This window comes from Musa acuminata, chromosome BXJ2-4 (genome assembly GCF_036884655.1).
Source record: "Musa acuminata AAA Group cultivar baxijiao chromosome BXJ2-4, Cavendish_Baxijiao_AAA, whole genome shotgun sequence".
NCBI lineage: Eukaryota > Viridiplantae > Streptophyta > Magnoliopsida > Zingiberales > Musaceae > Musa > Musa acuminata.
Genome location: NC_088341.1, coordinates 4,018,627 through 4,034,473, shown reverse-complemented (window position 1 = coordinate 4,034,473; position 15,847 = coordinate 4,018,627). Strand labels below are relative to the sequence as shown.

Genomic DNA, 15,847 nt, shown 5'->3' with positions numbered 1-15,847 from the left:
GCCTTCTACTACCTAATCTAAACAGTTTTATTTACACATCCAACTATTCTATCCTATTCATAAAGATCTAATTCTCATAATTACCATCATCAATCGTTTCGCTATCATCATTTGCTATATTGTTGGGATAAAGACATTTGGCTTCCATGTCCATTGCCTTTGATCACAAGTGAGAATTCCACATTTTCATTTAAAGATTAGAGGTACCATTCTTCATGAAACTTTTGGACTCAAAACAGAAGGGATCAATTGTGTGTTTCTTTGGAGTGACAGTAATGAGTAGATGTATGAAACGAAGGCATATGATCCTTTATATGCTTTGCAGTACATACAGAATTAAATGGAGAAAAAAACTTTAAAGTAGGCCAGAGTACGTTCAAGAAACTCAGCAGCAGAATGCCCCAACCCGAAAATGGATGAAAATTGATACAGATGATGATACATTATCTAAAGATAATAGGTTGGGCTTGGACTAAAATGTGTTACTCAGAACATACTGTGATGAAAATGATATTTTCTCAAAAAGAAAAACCACTACATTAGGTTTCATGTGCTCATACTCTTGATCGATTTTGCCCTATCCATAAGATTCGTTCGAGGCGGTTTCATGAATCATCTTGTCAATATGCACTCCCCTAAAACCCTATCTGTCTACTGGTATCAATTAACACTCAGCTCTTCCACAAAACATGCCAAATGAGACCTCTGATGAGATACGAAGCAAACAAAGAAGCATCAATCGAACATAATGACCTCATAAACCTAAAATAAAACACCAACGACGATCACAACCTTCACGTACCTTGAAGTGATTCGAGTTCCGATCGAAACCAGAAAACCGACTTGGGGTCGTCACCTTCCTATCCAAGTGCGGAACTGAGCGACGATCGTAGCTATAGTAGATTTACCGATGGACGTCGATCACCGACCGGGCCCGACCACCGTCCCAGCTTGTCAGTGCGGCGCTTTATTCCGAACAGAGGGACACGATTCGACGGTCCTCCACTATAAAATTCGTGCAAAAATTCAAATTCGTGCTTTGAGCTGCGTGCAAAATATCAAGATGCGTGCTTTTAGAATAAGCACCCGTTTGAGAGTTGTTACCGAGGCGGTCATATATACGTATGATCTTGATCATCTAAATCATAAAGATTTAGTTCATTACGTTTCCAATATCGCCACATATTGGTACCCTCCGTTAGATTGGCTAAACGACCGGGCCCGATCACCATTGTTGTCAGGAGTGGGGCCTACCGCTGCGTCACGTAATTCCTCGGCGCCCAACTGATCGCCAAGGGATGCGATGCGAGGGTCCTCCGCTATAAGATGCGTGCAAACTATCAGATTCTTGCTGTTGAAATAAGCACCAGCACAAAGGTCTCAATCACTATATATATAAGCAAAAATAACATATTGAATGATTGCAATTGTACAAAAGCTGTTTTGTTCTTAATTTTCCATAACACCCAAGTTGTTTCGCCCACAAAGAGTAGTACATTTTAATGAAAATTAGAGCAATCAGGAAGTTTGTCGGTCCAACTACAAACATTGTTCTCCACTGGGTTACATCCAAAAGAACTTAGCAACCATAAAAATAAGCTACCATTCGGTTATCTTCTACAACCTAGCAGATTATGATCATATTAGAAGCATTGATTAATATTAGAAGTTCAATTTCAATGTAAGAAGCAAAGCCTTTTTCACATCAGAAAAGGGATTAACAAGAAATGGAGTGCTATGCATTTGGAGGCCAAAGCTTTGGGTCTTGTGTGGTATCCATGACAGCAGGAGGCAACCATTGCCACATTGCCATTCCAGGGAACCCAGAGAATGGAGTTGTTTTATCAGCTGAGGCCTGAACCTGTGGAACAAATGCAGCAGGGGCAGCAGCAGGATGGAATGCTATTGGATGTGGCAAGAAGCCGACTGGAGGCACACTCAAGACCTTGATTTGTTGCTCTAATCTGTCCTTGTCAGCTTTCAGTCTCATCTTTTCTTCCCTAAGCTCATTCTTTTCCACCTAGATATCATAAACGTGCATTAGAATACCAGGAACAAAAAATAAGACTTGGTTTACCAATTTATCTCACAGTAAAATTATCCAGTATGCCTAAGAAACCGAGATAGTTTCGTGATTCATTCAAAATAAAATTAAAGTTTTTAATAGTCCCTCTATTAACATTGACACATTCGTGTAATTTCATCAAGTCTGTAATCCTTTAGTTCCCAAAGCAAATCTTAAGCCAACACAATATACATAATCTAATAATGCATAAATAGACAAAATTTCCTTGGTGACAACAGTGACCATCCTGGTTCTCCGAGATCTATGCATCCTCACAATCACTCAAGGATCATTCTTCAGGACAGTCTAGAAAGAAGAGGAAATAATTACTCAATCCTATGTGCAGATTAACAGTGAAAAATAATGTCCATCCACCTCTCTTCTGAAACCCGACAGGTCTGCCTTTAAATTTTCTTCACTATTGAGGGGAAAAGAATGGTGGAACAAAAAGGCCCAACAGAGGCACGTCATGAAATACCATATACTAAATTGTAAGATAATTCTTAGAAGCCATACTAATTCATAGGTAGAAAAAAACAAAACATGAATTTAAACCACACCTTCATATCCTTAATTGTTTCATGAAGCTTTTTATTTGATTCCTTAAGTTCTTGTGCTTCAGCTCTCAACCGCATCAACACACGAGTTGCATCACCTAAAATACTTGCTTTGTCAGCTCTTGGAGGTCTACCGGGGTCAAGGATTGAACTCAATTCAATGAACCTAAAAAATCAACAAAAATCATTTGCAACACGATTAGGGTCTAGTCTATGGATTAACCACAAAAATCATGCACCAAATAAATAGTACACTTGCAATTTTTTTCTCTTAAAGTGAGATACCTCTTGTTTTGCCTATCCCGCCGTATTTTTTCCCTACATGCTTTAGACTTTGATGCACGTGGCTCATTTCTTGCCCTGAAAAAAATTGTAGAAATTTTTTTTGATGAAACCCCCAAAAAATTGAACATAAATTTAGAGGATAAACCAATAACAACTTTCGCATGTGAAATAAGAAATAGCAGTCTCACGAATTTCTGTTTTTTACATCATCAGAAAGAGGTACTATTGTAGCGTCAACTATGCTATCTAAACACTACAAGGTCATAAGAATGGTTCTATCAAATTATAGAGCTTTGGCAGCAACACTTGTATCTTATGCAGTGTAGATTGAAGTTTAGCACCTTAATCTTGCAAGGGATATGTATAGAGCTAGAAACCTCACCTTCCATCACATACTGTTCTTAGTTAAAAACATCATCCCGTCTTCACAAAACAAAGCCAAAATCATTTTTTGTACACAAAATAATGTCCATATACTTATTTCATTGATTGAGTTGCATTTCATAACCATGAAGCTCAAGTAAAATTCCTTTGATGTCAGTCATAACTTAAATATCCATCAACAATATTAGACCTCATTGCTCTCTTCTAACTTAATTTGGTGAATGGAAATAAGATGATTACATCCATCTCCTTATAGCAAATATAAATTGCAGTGTCACTAAAAAAGATTTAGACACAGTGGCATATTAAATTGCAATTTATACAACAAAACCGTTACTTCTTATAGAAGAAGTCCTACAGGGATCTGATGAAGATAGATATGAGCCTTTCTTGGGTTTTGTTTTGTTTTGTGTTAAAAAAGCCCTCAGCTATAAAAGAGGCTCAGTTAAGTACAGAATCTAAATGTGTGAGAAGTAAAAAAGGAAAACCTAGAAAGCTAACACTTATTTCTTCGCGTAGACAATGCAAATCCAAGTATAAACAAATAGTTAATTCTCTTTTAAATAAATTAATCACCCCAAGTTCAATTATAAGATTGCTGATGCCCACATGACACTTCTCAATTACAAACACAAAAAGAGAAGGAACTTGAGAGGATTGTCATCTTTTCCCTTTTCTAAGATTAAGGTCTACAAAATGTCTATGGGCTGGACGAAGAAAGTTCGTCGTACAACATATCCAAATCCAGAATCCATAGACTCTGAAATTGCAAGTTCCATAGAATTATCAGGTAAAGAGCAGAAAATTGACCTTTTTCTCGAGCTATTCTGCTCAAGACCGCGCAAATCCCTATACGGCTCTTCTTTCCCCACTCTGTTTCAATTGTCAACCCAAAAACGCGTCAGATTACCGAAAAGGTGTGTGAACTCGATCAGAACACCAAAACTACCTGACCCGAGGATTATCGGAGCAGACTCGAATAAATGGAACAATCACAACCAGTGACTATATGAAATGGAAGAGGATCAAGATTTCGTGTACCCGACGGTCGGAACCATGTCACGGAAGCCATCGAGGGCGTACTGCAGCTCGCTATCGGAACCTCCTCCGTCGATCCAAAAATCCTCGATTGGGTCCGTTCCCATAGTGGATGGATTAGGATTTCAGAATCCGCAGTGGCGATCGCAGGAGAAGGAAACCGGAGGTGAGGATGGGTTTTGCTTTCTGTGGGCGGAGTTTATAGGTAAGAGGTGGAATTTTCCCTCTATGAGTCCGAACAGAGTCCACCAAGATTTCATGCGGTTCGAACCGGAACTGAGATGAGAACCGGGGTCAATGTTTGACGGTTCTGAATTGAACCGAAATCGGATTCTTACGATTTGACTCCCGAAAATTGATTATATGATTAAAATAATATTATATGATGGAGTTATTATCAACATTTTAAATTAGAATTCTTAAGATTAAATTTTGATGGATGGATTTTTATTTTTTTATCAATCGAAATTGATTCGATTTCGGTTCAGAACGGTCTAGAACCGGTTCTTGGGTGGTTCGAGACATGACCACTCATAAACTTCCCTTAAGGAACTGAACCGTCAAATGATATCATCAACGGTGGGCTTGGTGACGGACGGTTAAGATGGCTGCATGCCGTCATTGACTTGTCGCCAATGATTTCAAGACAAACTTGCATATCCCTCCCCGCCAAAATGTTAAATCATGTTATTTATTAGGACAGTATTTGAAATTGCTTTTGTCTTAAATAGTTAATATAGATAAAGTAAATTTGGATGATTAAAATGAAGAGAAATGTCACAAGTTTTATATTAATTATTAAATTAAAAATTAATAAAATAATTGTTAGGTTTTGAAATAATTTGTAGATGTGACGAAGACAAAGTTTATATCATTAGAAAAGAATATTGAGATATCTATAAAACATAAAACTTTTTATTCATTAAGTTTATTAAATATAATATGTATAAGAAATATAATAATAATAATAATAATACTAATTTAAATTATTATTGCCCTTTTTCATATTTCTCAAAGTTCATATTGAAATATTCTTGATAAAACAATCAGATCGACTCATATAGTGGTGAACTAGTTGAATCTTTGGTGTATAAAATTTATACTACTAGCTATAATACTTTTAAATAGATTTGTGATGCTTTTAGTAACTCCATCAAAACACTATAATATTTTAACATTAAAAATATTATAATTAAAAGAATTTGAATTGATTCATCGTATGACTGATCTATACGTCAACTATTAGGAATTTTATGGATTATAACAAATGGGGACACCATTTGGGAAATAAAAAAAGGGGTATATGATGAGAAAAATAAAATACAAATAAAAATTTTACCCTTTATATATTTTGTCTAGAATAAATATAACATTTCGAAACTTGGAAAAGAATATGATGGAATATATTGTGGATCTCGTCACGTCACATGGCCACGACCTTCAATCATGTAAGCGCAAACAATGAACCTCGGGACGAAGATAGGGTGCCACGTTGAACGTGCCATCACGGATTCGAGACGATGACTGTCTCCCTCTCTCGCCATCTGGAGCCACACGAGCCAGCATTGTCTTAACAAGGGTTATTCTGGAAAGCTAGGGACAGTGTTGCACGGTATCGTTCCACACATATCAAGCGACAGTCATCCGAATGTACGAACTCATCGCTCGGGAAGTCGACCGCCTCACACAGATCGCGTACGGCCGACCCTTGGGCATCATAATAAAAGCCCTCAACCAGCACCTGACCAGGGGCGACAAAAAACCTCGGTAAAAGTTCGACTGACTTGATCGTTTGAGGGTCCTAAGTCGGGAAACCCCTCCCCTCCCGACCTAAGCTAGTGTGCAAGAATTCAGCAACGACGAAGCAGAGTGTGCTCACTGAAAGAAGCACATCTGGACCAACCCCAAGCTCAACCGGTTCTCGACACTGGAACGATCCTGAATATCAACAATCGGACCAAGTCACGCTAACACTTCGATAATAGCGTGAGGTTCACTATCGACATGGAAAACTATATACATTATATTTAGGGCAAATATGTTATTTCAAAACTCGAGAAGGATAAACATGTAAAACTATTTCTTTAAAATAAAAAGAAGAAAATTACTATTTATTATTTATAATTTAATTTAATTTTATTTAATATTTCTGAACTAATAATACTTTATGAAAGGATATAAATATCCTCTCTTTTCTCCTTTTTCGTTAGCCGCTTCTTCTCTATCTCTTCTTCTTCTTCAGGATAACGTGGCGACATCAGGGAACATTATCGGTAACAAGCGATGATAGCATCAATAGGGAGTACGATGAAATTAGGAACATTGAAATTATAAATAATAAATTAATATTAATAATAATATTATTATTATTTTAGAGGTTATCAATAATGGCAAGGGTTCTTGCGGAAAGATGAGCTGCAGAGACAAAGCTCGGGAGAAACGACGAGACGTGCGTAAGGACATCAGAAGCGGACTAAAAGGAAGAGGTTCCCACCTCCAACGGCTACTTCAGATCTCTCTTTGCAGCGAAGAGGTGAGATTTCGATCGGCATTGCTCCTTTTTTGCGCGCGAATTTGTGCAGACGATGAGAGAACAGAAGGTGAGCTCGGGAGCTCTGTTGGTTTCTTGTATATGGCTGACATCTTTCTATTTCTCTCCGTTTGCGTGTCTCGTACTGTGAGCAGACGTTCCCAAAACACCCACTTCTTCCTTTTCCTACTCCGCTCTCTCTATCTCTATCTTTTTGATCTGTCTACTTGATTTTTCGTTGATCTTTGACCGAGAGTAACTTCAGTTTGTTCAAAAAGGAGGCATTTTTTCTGGAGTTTTAGTGAAATGATTTGCTCCTGGAAAACTTCAAGGCGAAAATCCACGAATTTGAATGCTTCATCTCGATCGCCGTTGTAATCAGTCGGCCTGTTTATCAGACAAGGCTTTTCTTTTCGGAAAAGAAGAAAAATCTTTGCCTCATATAATGGATTTCGTGTCTCATTATTCCCTCCAATTGATTTCTAGTTAAGAGTATAGGAACAGATTATGGTGTTATCATCATTTTCTTCTTATCTCAGGGCTGTGTAGGTGGATATAGTATTTTCGGTGCGGAAGGAATTGTGATCAATCCTTTGTATGACAGATAGAACAGACAAAAGGGTTGAGAGGTACTTTAATTAGTGTATAACCTGAAATATTTTCCAAAAATATACCTAGAAAAAGTTGGAATACAAAAATGAATGTCCCTTATCTTCCAAGTTCAGCAATGCAGCTTAATTTCTTTAAAGAAAAGCAAAGTAGCGGATAAGGATGATGATGTCAATTTTAGAAGATTGGTATGAAAGAAAACATAGGTGGACCCAGAGACAATTATGTTTTGTTCCTCATCCTATTAGGCACTTTTTATTTGCTCATAAAGATCGATGGGCCTTGTCGAATACTGGCCCCAAATGCCACCATTGAATGCTTCGATAAATTGATTTAGCTTTTGCACAAATTATTCATCAGTCTAAGGTACAATGTGCTTGTACTGATCATCCTCTCAGTTCTCTTTGCTATTGATCAGTCCTTCAGTTGAAATCGATGCAGAATCAACTTTCTTTTTTTTTCTTTTGTCGAGTACATGGAATTAACAGTTTGGAGATTTTTTCTGAGAACTGGATGAGATTCTAATTAAGGCAACAAAATATTTATTTATGTAAGACCTATTTTGTGTCAACTTTCTTTAAGATTCATAGCTTCCTTGAAAGTTGATGTTTCAACTAGCAGTAAAAATAGCTAACCACTCATTGTTGTGCAGTGAATGTTGATGTGCTCCGAATATCTATTTGCAAATTGGAAGGATAACCTGAGATGGATGTTTGGTAGTCAGAGAAAATGTAAAATTTGGATATAAGATACCAGAAAAGTATGAGAGAAAACTCAACAAGGAAAGAGCAATAGAGGAGTGATTTAATCTATATGCAATAACTCAAATTTGGACCATAGCTCTTACAGGTAAGTTCCAAAATAGCACTAGATAGGGCTGGAAGATCTCCCCAGACTCTGGGTATAGTTGGTAGTAAAGAATAGCCAAACTAGGTTGTGCTGCTGCGTTGAGATCATGTTGCAACTTGAGTAAATAGTCCAAAGTTATAAAACTGTACTCTTAGGTTCATTGTAAGCATCCAGTGACTTTTGGTTATGTGGATTTGAAAAAGGAGTTTAGATCTTATAAATTGTTATGTTTCCTCTTTAAGATAGTTATAAATTATTTTAATGTTGGTTTACTTGAGTTTGTTAAATTGCAAAATGTCTGACCATTGCAACTCTCCAGTGGTTCGATTTAACTATCTTCCTATCTTTCTCTTTTTTCCCTTTTATACTATTCTTTACCAAACTCTCCAGCTGTCCGATTCAACCATCTCCCTATCTTTCTCTTTTTTTCTTCATACTATTCTTTGCTAACCATCTCCTTATTTGTTTGTTTTTTCTTTTCATACTATTGTTTGCACATTTTTTGTGTTAATCTTCTGCATCCACTTCTCTGCAGAACCAGACAACAGCCATGAAAGAAGTGGGGGATGTAATAATTGATGTCGAATGTCTTACACAGCCACCTGAAATATGTTGCTCTGGAAGTCCAAAGATGTCTGTGAGTGGAGTATCTGATTCAATCATAAGAGACACACCTTAATATTTCTTTTAATATACTTGTCATTGTAAGATATAGTAGTTAAATCTTTTATGTCTCCACAGAGGAAGGCTCTTTCGCGAAAAGGTTCAATCCACATGGAGAGACACACAGGTGGGGAGCAAGAAGCATATGATGCATTAAAAAATCTTGTTAAAGGTATGGGATGCTTCATGTTTCTATTAGCCATACTGTGTCAAACATTGCAAGTGTGAGGCACATACAATAAGCACATGCAATAAGCATGATCAAGCATGTAACATTCACTTTATAGATATATAAGCTATGAATTTTTTTTGTTTATTCCCAACATTTCTTATTGGGACTCCTAATAGGATCTACAGATATCAGTAATCTTTTGCAATATTCTAGGAATGTCCACACTATTGGTTATTCACCATTTCAACTTTTTTCTTTGCAATGCTCTACTTGAACTTTTAAATTGAAGCAGTCATACCTTGTTCTCATGGAGCAGTTTTACGATTAAATACGATTATAACTTGATTATTTTGTATATGTTGATTTGTATTTGCTATTGTCTTCTGCAGCTGTACCTTCTCACATGGAGCAGTTGAAACAGCCCCCTGTGCCATTTAAAACTCTTCAGGCTGCACAATCTGCACCTAATAGCCCTGCTTTCTCAGATCTGGGAGAAGGAAGGACCAAAAGATTAAACCGTTTAACCACCATTCATCCACGGAAGATTCTTCTAGTCTTTGCGGCCATGTAAGTACTTTAGAACTACTCATCACTTTAACAGTCGTCTTTCTTCAAGCAAAATTCTTTCAAAATCAATCCTTGTTGGCCAAGCAAACTTTTCCTCCAAGCTTTCCTGTGATATTATTAATCAACAAGTTCCAAAATTATAAGTGAATCCCAACCACAATGTTTTATTCTTTGAGAAGTGTCTTTTTCTGTATCAATCATCACATTCTTTGCCACCTTTTAGTTAGAAGGATGTCAGTATGTTGTGCATTCACTTTTTACTGAAACCCTTTGATCAAATGTTTTTTGTTTTTTTTCTTCTCTCTTGGAACAATGAATAGGTCGAGCATTGGGACAATGGTTCTCATATATTTCACACTCGCGATCAGGCGAATAGATGGAGCTTAACTCTGATCCTGAGGTTTGCCTTTGAGAACAACAAAGTTGTATGTGTGAAGTTGTCAGCAACACAACACATGGACCCAATTATGACCTACAGAGGGAGCTGATAAACCTTCTACTGGTAGTGATCATTGATGGAAGAAGCATGATGACAGAGAAAGTAACCCACTGCTCTCTACTGTAGTATCCTGGTGTGAAGTCTTTACTGTAAAAGCTGAGATTGGTCATGTGGAGCAGTGAACTGAGACTAGGAAGTCCTCATTGGACCACCACCCAATGCTATTCTGAGTGTGCTTGTATTATTGAATGCTGAAGGGTTCTTATTGTACTTTGCATGGTGAGTAGATGGGTAAATCTTTGCTAAATGTGTTATACTGGTACAGAAATTGTGACACAAAGATGCCATCAAATTAATTGCCACTCACATTTATTATTTACTTCCTAATAAAAAGATCCTTAACTCTTTCTCTCTTCTCATGTAGATGGATTTATTATATTTTCCATTCATATATGTGATTAATTGTATTAAATTAAAATGATATGATTTCTTGTCCAAAAGTGTTATTTTTGTGAGAAGAGGGGCTTGAAAAAAATCCATAATATAGATAATCTTAATTATATGATAAAAGTATTATTTTTAATGTTCATATTTCATACTAAGAAGTAACTCATGTATTCAATTGACATTTGGTTCTATTTCGGATAAATCAAGAAATTAGAAAACATTTTATGCAATTTATCTTTTTTTATATAATTTAGTTATTTAATATTTCTCATTTGACATATAAGTCTTTTCACGGCTACAGTACCCATCAGATGCGGCATTCCTCGGCTTCCGTCGCCTCGGATTCCAAGCCCTGCGGCGCGTCGTTGCACCAAACAGGGAACGCGCTTCATCCCGATTCGTCCTATCAATCTCATCCTTTACTCGTCCTCTCCCCATTGGATTGGATTCAGACCGCTTTCGTTTCCTCTCTGCTTGAGGCAAGCATCTGGATCCCGTTATTTTTTGTCATTTTTGCGCTTTTAATGTTACTCTGTTCTGCTGGTGAGTGGATCCGTGCCTTCTTCTAGATCTTACATTCGTGATGGTTGTTCACGATTCATGTTTCTTGCTCATGGATCATGGCTCCTTTTGAGGTTTCTGTTAATTCGCATGCGTAGGTTGATCGATGCAGATTTCGGAGGCTTCTGTTTCGATGCTTAGTTTGTGAAGTTTGTGAGAGGTGTTCTTGTGTGTGTTGATTACTGAGTGCTAAAGGATGGCTTTGAGTTTTGGTGCATCTGTGGAGGAGACAGACGAGAGGAAAAGATAAAAAAGATAAAACACAGAGAAAAAGAAGATGACAGGGGAATATATATTACTGAATTGATTTTCTGTATTCCACAAAAGATCATCAAATTCTTTGGGGTGCGGTGCTGTGGTATCTATAGGACCCAAATGATTGTCTTTTTCACAACGAGACTATTGATTGAGATAAAACTGAAAACTTTCCCAATCTAATCTACTAAAACCATCCAACTAAAGCTGGGAAACAGAATTTGAACATGAATCAATTTTTCTACTTAGTAGAGTTATGGGAGGGGCTCAAAAGAGGGAGTTGGAACCTGTCTCTGCTGGACCACAAAAATATTAATTTACATAATCTTTTTCCTGTTTCTGAAAAAACTGAATACATCTGATGAACATGCCACAAAAATTTGCTATTCTCTAACATTGTTGGGAGTCAAATAAGTAATTCCTTTCCACAACCTGCCATCTCTTTTTGAAGTTGCATTGAAGAGTTCAATCCAGTAAAGCTAACTCTGAGGATCTTTTAATACATCTCATGAGAAACCATTATGTGGGGAGATATCACCAATTTAAATCTAAACCTGGAGTTACTACTAAGCCATCAAAACAAGCAATTTTTTGTGGTTCAGCATAGACTTGATGATTCATTTTTTATTTGGTGTTGATACAAAATTCTTTTGATTTTAGAGCAAATGATTAAAATGAGTCTGGGAAATTCATTGAAGTTGATGTGAAGATGATCCTATCACATAGCATTTGGTTGTGACAATTCATCACAAATGCTCAACACAAATCTGCAAACTTTAAGTTGCTACATCAAATGTGCATGAGAACAAGATGCCACACAGTGGAGTGAGTGGTAACAGCTAGGTGATATTCAACTCAAATTTAGTCTATTAAATTAAATCCTATCATGGTTTCAAATACTTATATTGCACAGTACAGTGGGTTTGTACCAGTCGGAGCCAGATTTTGTGCATATGTGTAGTGTGTTACAGGCCTTACTTCGACCAAGCATTAATATTTATTATTCTTTGTTCATTCCGAGCGGTACCATATTGACTGTATTGATTGAGCTCAGTGTGGGTTTCATTATCGGTTTTTCTAGGTCTTGGATCTTAGTCTACATCGAGTAAGTTGGTTATGAATTATGATCTTTTGGTTTTTCTTTAATTTTTAGATGTGTTATCTTCATAATGTTTCATTTTTATGTTGTAAATAACGTTGTTTAGTGATATTAATGATAAAAGGTCCTGGTTCGCATATTATGTAACCCAGGGAAGTTTTTAGCTACTAAACCCTGAGTTTGAAGAATTATGGGATCTCTTTATGTGCTATTTAGTGTTGTATCATATGAGATCATAGATCTTTCATAAAAGATCAGGGTGAAAGAAGAGATCAGGAAAGATAGAAAGCTTTACCAGTAACAATTAAAGGATATTTGATGACTTTTAGTTTGATTAGCATATTGCCTTCGATGGAGCTCAATGGTTGAGAATTATCCTCGCAGTTTACACCCAAATAGTCGAGTCCTTATGGCTTGATGCTGATCTTGTATTTATGTTTTAAAGAATGACTTCATAGGTCAGTTCATGTCATATAAATGCGCACTCATTATATGAAGGTCTTATCTATCAGAGAAAACTAAACCTCATAATGATATTATCTATCACATAGACTTCATAGGTCAGTTTATGTTGGTTTTATTTCTCTCGAAGAGCTGCTTGATGTAATGAGCTGTCGAATACATTGTTGCACTATGGACCTTGGTCTAACACCTCTCTAGATACCAATAAACAAATATTAAAACAAAGCACTTGGAATTCTAAAACAAGATATTGTTGATACAACTTGTTTAGTGCCACTCATTAGCATGTTTCTGTTGTCAGTTTTTTGTAATATTTTTATGGCTAAGGAATCCTCCAAGACCTGATGTTGAAACTGAAGGTGGTCATATTGTAACAAGTTTATACTAAGCTATCTTCATGAACACTAATATTGTGCTCTTCCTTTAATCAAATTGATTTATCTTTGACCCCAATATAATGTCTTTTTACCTGTTTTCCGTAGTTTATTGTTGATTTGATCATACTAGTAGTCTTTTAGAATAACTCTGTGATCAAATATATGGTTCATTGTAAACGTCTTCTTAGAAGAACTCCGTACCAATATGCATGTTGTTATCAGAGAATAATGTTACCTCTTTCCACCAAATTTATTTATGCCATAGTCGCAATATGCTCTGTTTGCTAACTTTTGCGTTTCCCTTAGCATTTGTTGCTCATCAAAACCACCTGATCTGAGATGCTGATGCTGATCCTGTTTGTCTTTTCTTCCAAATCAGTGTAGCTGAAGGACCATGGCTGCTTTACAATTGGCGACTGCCGAAGTTTGTGATGCTAACCCTCACCTAATCCTTAGTGGTGACCTTCGTGCACTTCAACCAATCTTTCAGATATACGGGCGGCGACAGGTTTTCTCTGGTCCCATTGTGACTCTCAAGGTTTTTGAGGACAATGTCCTTGTGCGTGAGTTCCTGGAGGAGAAGGGTAACGGTAGAGTCTTGGTTGTCGATGGAGGAGCAAGCATGCGCTGCGCCATACTGGGTGGTAATCCTGTCCAACAAGCTCAGAACAACGGGTGGGCTGGCATAATTGTCAATGGCTGCATCAGGGATGTCGACGAGATCAATGGTTGTGATATCGGTGTACGAGCATTGGCTCCCCACCCAATGAAGGCTAACAAGAAGGGAATAGGTGAGAAACACGTCGCGATCAACCTTGCCGGAACAAGGATATTTGATGGTGAGTGGCTTTACGCAGATACTGATGGTATTCTTGTTTCGAGGATGGAGTTGACAGTTTGAAGTCGTGCCACTGCACCGGTATGTCTCTCCTACTGGTTGTTCTAAATCTACTGCATATCTGAGCCTTCTTATGGTGCAATTATGTGGAACACCTTTTTCTTTGTGTTAATCATTGAGTTATTGCACACATCAGTAGTTATTGCAACTATTTTAAGATCTCATCCGAGAAGCACCGTATGTTTCTGATGTTTGTAGAAATAAGAAATAGGAAGATTGTAGTTTCCTTGAGTAATACTAAAAGAAGGGAAGTAGGGTTTTGTTTTGTGCATTAAGAAATAGCATGACTTCAAGTAAATGAATTCCATTATCTGCTTTAGTTTCGTAATGGGTTTTTCTTATCCAAATTAACTGAATTTAATTGAATTCTAGTTATTTATTGTAATAATCAATTTATTTCAAGCTAAATTCTAATTGTTTACTGTCCCATGAAAATGAGTTATATGCACAAGAATTTGAAGTCCTGTTTTTTAGCATGCATTTCGTACCAAACCGGACGTGTCCAACTTTGAGGTGATAGATGGTGGCATGTCATGGCGTTAACATTAAAGAATATGATCCGATATGATATGAAGTGATAAGAAATTTTATGTCACAACATGAGATTATTCTGCGGAATATGATCCAACATGATACGACAAATATGATCTTATATTAGGAAACGACAAACTATATGGAATTATGTTGATTTTGATTTGAAATATCATTTTTCTTGCTGTACAAACAAAAAAAAATTCTTTTTTTGAATGTTAGAAAAAATTATCATTGATGTCTTGATCAATCTCATGTGGTTCAAACCTGTAGGATTATCCGAAGTATTTATGATATAAAATTATTATGCTCTTGAGTTACTACATATCCAAAAATGAGATAGATTTTTTGATCCGATTTTAAGATTCTCAAATGTGAGTTTTTGTAATTGGATTTAAGATTTTTTTATATATTTTATTATCATAATCATAATAGATGACAAGGAAGTTTATGATTGTCTTTGTTATCATAATAGATGAGAAGTCAATTTGTGATTGTCCTCTTTATCATAATTGATTAGAAGGAAGCTTGTATTTTTATACTTTGGATACTACATGGAGTGTGACTTTAATCTCACGTGTGGCAATTATATGTTAGTTCCTATAAATCAATATGATGGATTTATCTGTTTAATATTAATGCCAATTGTGAAAGAGAAATCATAATCTCATCTTTTTTTTCTGTATACAGTTGAGTTATGCATAATTTTGTAGAGAGCCATTCAATTTGAACATATAATAATAGTACTGGATTTGCAATGTTTTATTGCCCCATATAAAAGACATCCAATTTGTTTGGTTTCAATTAGATGCCCTGTCATGTCATGTTCGAAGCTATCACAAACCTTATTTTGTGCCTATCCTAACACTTTCATTTTGCCTCTTCAGCTAGCTTGAGCACTAGAGATATAATTAAAGTAATATAGTTACTAAACTCGAAGGAAATTTCATGTTAAAATAATAAGAAGAAATTTTCATTAGTATTTTTTTGAAGTAAAATATATTAGCAAGTGAAAATCATCTTTGGAGTGCTAATCTGTGTTGTTGGCAATATTCGTCA

The 15,847-nt window shown here is 36.4% G+C and overlaps 3 protein-coding genes across 6 annotated transcripts; 2 read left to right on the top strand and 1 right to left on the bottom strand.

The window, feature by feature from the left end:
• Nucleotides 1–1,427: 1,427 nt before the first annotated feature.
• LOC103980673 (transcription factor ILR3) lies at nucleotides 1,428–4,516 on the bottom strand. Of its 2 annotated transcripts, XM_009397131.3 has the most exons (5): nucleotides 4,333–4,513; nucleotides 4,102–4,164; nucleotides 2,908–2,982; nucleotides 2,626–2,788; nucleotides 1,428–2,020 (listed from the first exon to the last, which is right to left on the bottom strand). In XM_009397131.3, the coding sequence occupies exons 1-5, from the start codon at nucleotides 4,434–4,436 to the stop codon at nucleotides 1,736–1,738; spliced, it is 690 nt and encodes a 229-aa protein (XP_009395406.2). In that variant the 5' UTR covers nucleotides 4,437–4,513; the 3' UTR covers nucleotides 1,428–1,735. The 2 variants fall into 2 exon arrangements, with proteins under 2 accessions (XP_009395406.2, XP_018680786.2); XM_018825241.2 differs by lacking the exon at nucleotides 4,102–4,164 and having other exon boundaries at nucleotides 4,333–4,516.
• Nucleotides 4,517–6,703: 2,187 nt separating this feature from the next.
• On the top strand, nucleotides 6,704–10,577 carry LOC135609568 (uncharacterized). Its single transcript, XM_065102955.1, has 5 exons — nucleotides 6,704–6,862; nucleotides 8,853–8,954; nucleotides 9,059–9,152; nucleotides 9,542–9,719; nucleotides 10,040–10,577. The coding sequence occupies exons 1-5, from the start codon at nucleotides 6,740–6,742 to the stop codon at nucleotides 10,104–10,106; spliced, it is 564 nt and encodes a 187-aa protein (XP_064959027.1). The 5' UTR covers nucleotides 6,704–6,739; the 3' UTR covers nucleotides 10,107–10,577.
• On the top strand, nucleotides 10,301–14,585 carry LOC135609569 (putative 4-hydroxy-4-methyl-2-oxoglutarate aldolase 1). 3 transcript variants are annotated; one of them, XM_065102958.1, is made up of 4 exons: nucleotides 10,301–10,437; nucleotides 10,907–11,084; nucleotides 13,739–14,150; nucleotides 14,217–14,585. In XM_065102958.1, the coding sequence occupies exons 3-4, from the start codon at nucleotides 13,754–13,756 to the stop codon at nucleotides 14,258–14,260; spliced, it is 441 nt and encodes a 146-aa protein (XP_064959030.1). In that variant the 5' UTR covers nucleotides 10,301–10,437; nucleotides 10,907–11,084; nucleotides 13,739–13,753; the 3' UTR covers nucleotides 14,261–14,585. The 3 variants fall into 3 exon arrangements, with proteins under 3 accessions (XP_064959030.1, XP_064959028.1, XP_064959029.1); XM_065102956.1 differs by having other exon boundaries at nucleotides 13,739–14,585; XM_065102957.1 differs by lacking the exons at nucleotides 10,301–10,437; nucleotides 10,907–11,084 and adding an exon at nucleotides 11,976–12,264 and having other exon boundaries at nucleotides 13,739–14,585.
• Nucleotides 14,586–15,847: the final 1,262 nt, after the last annotated feature.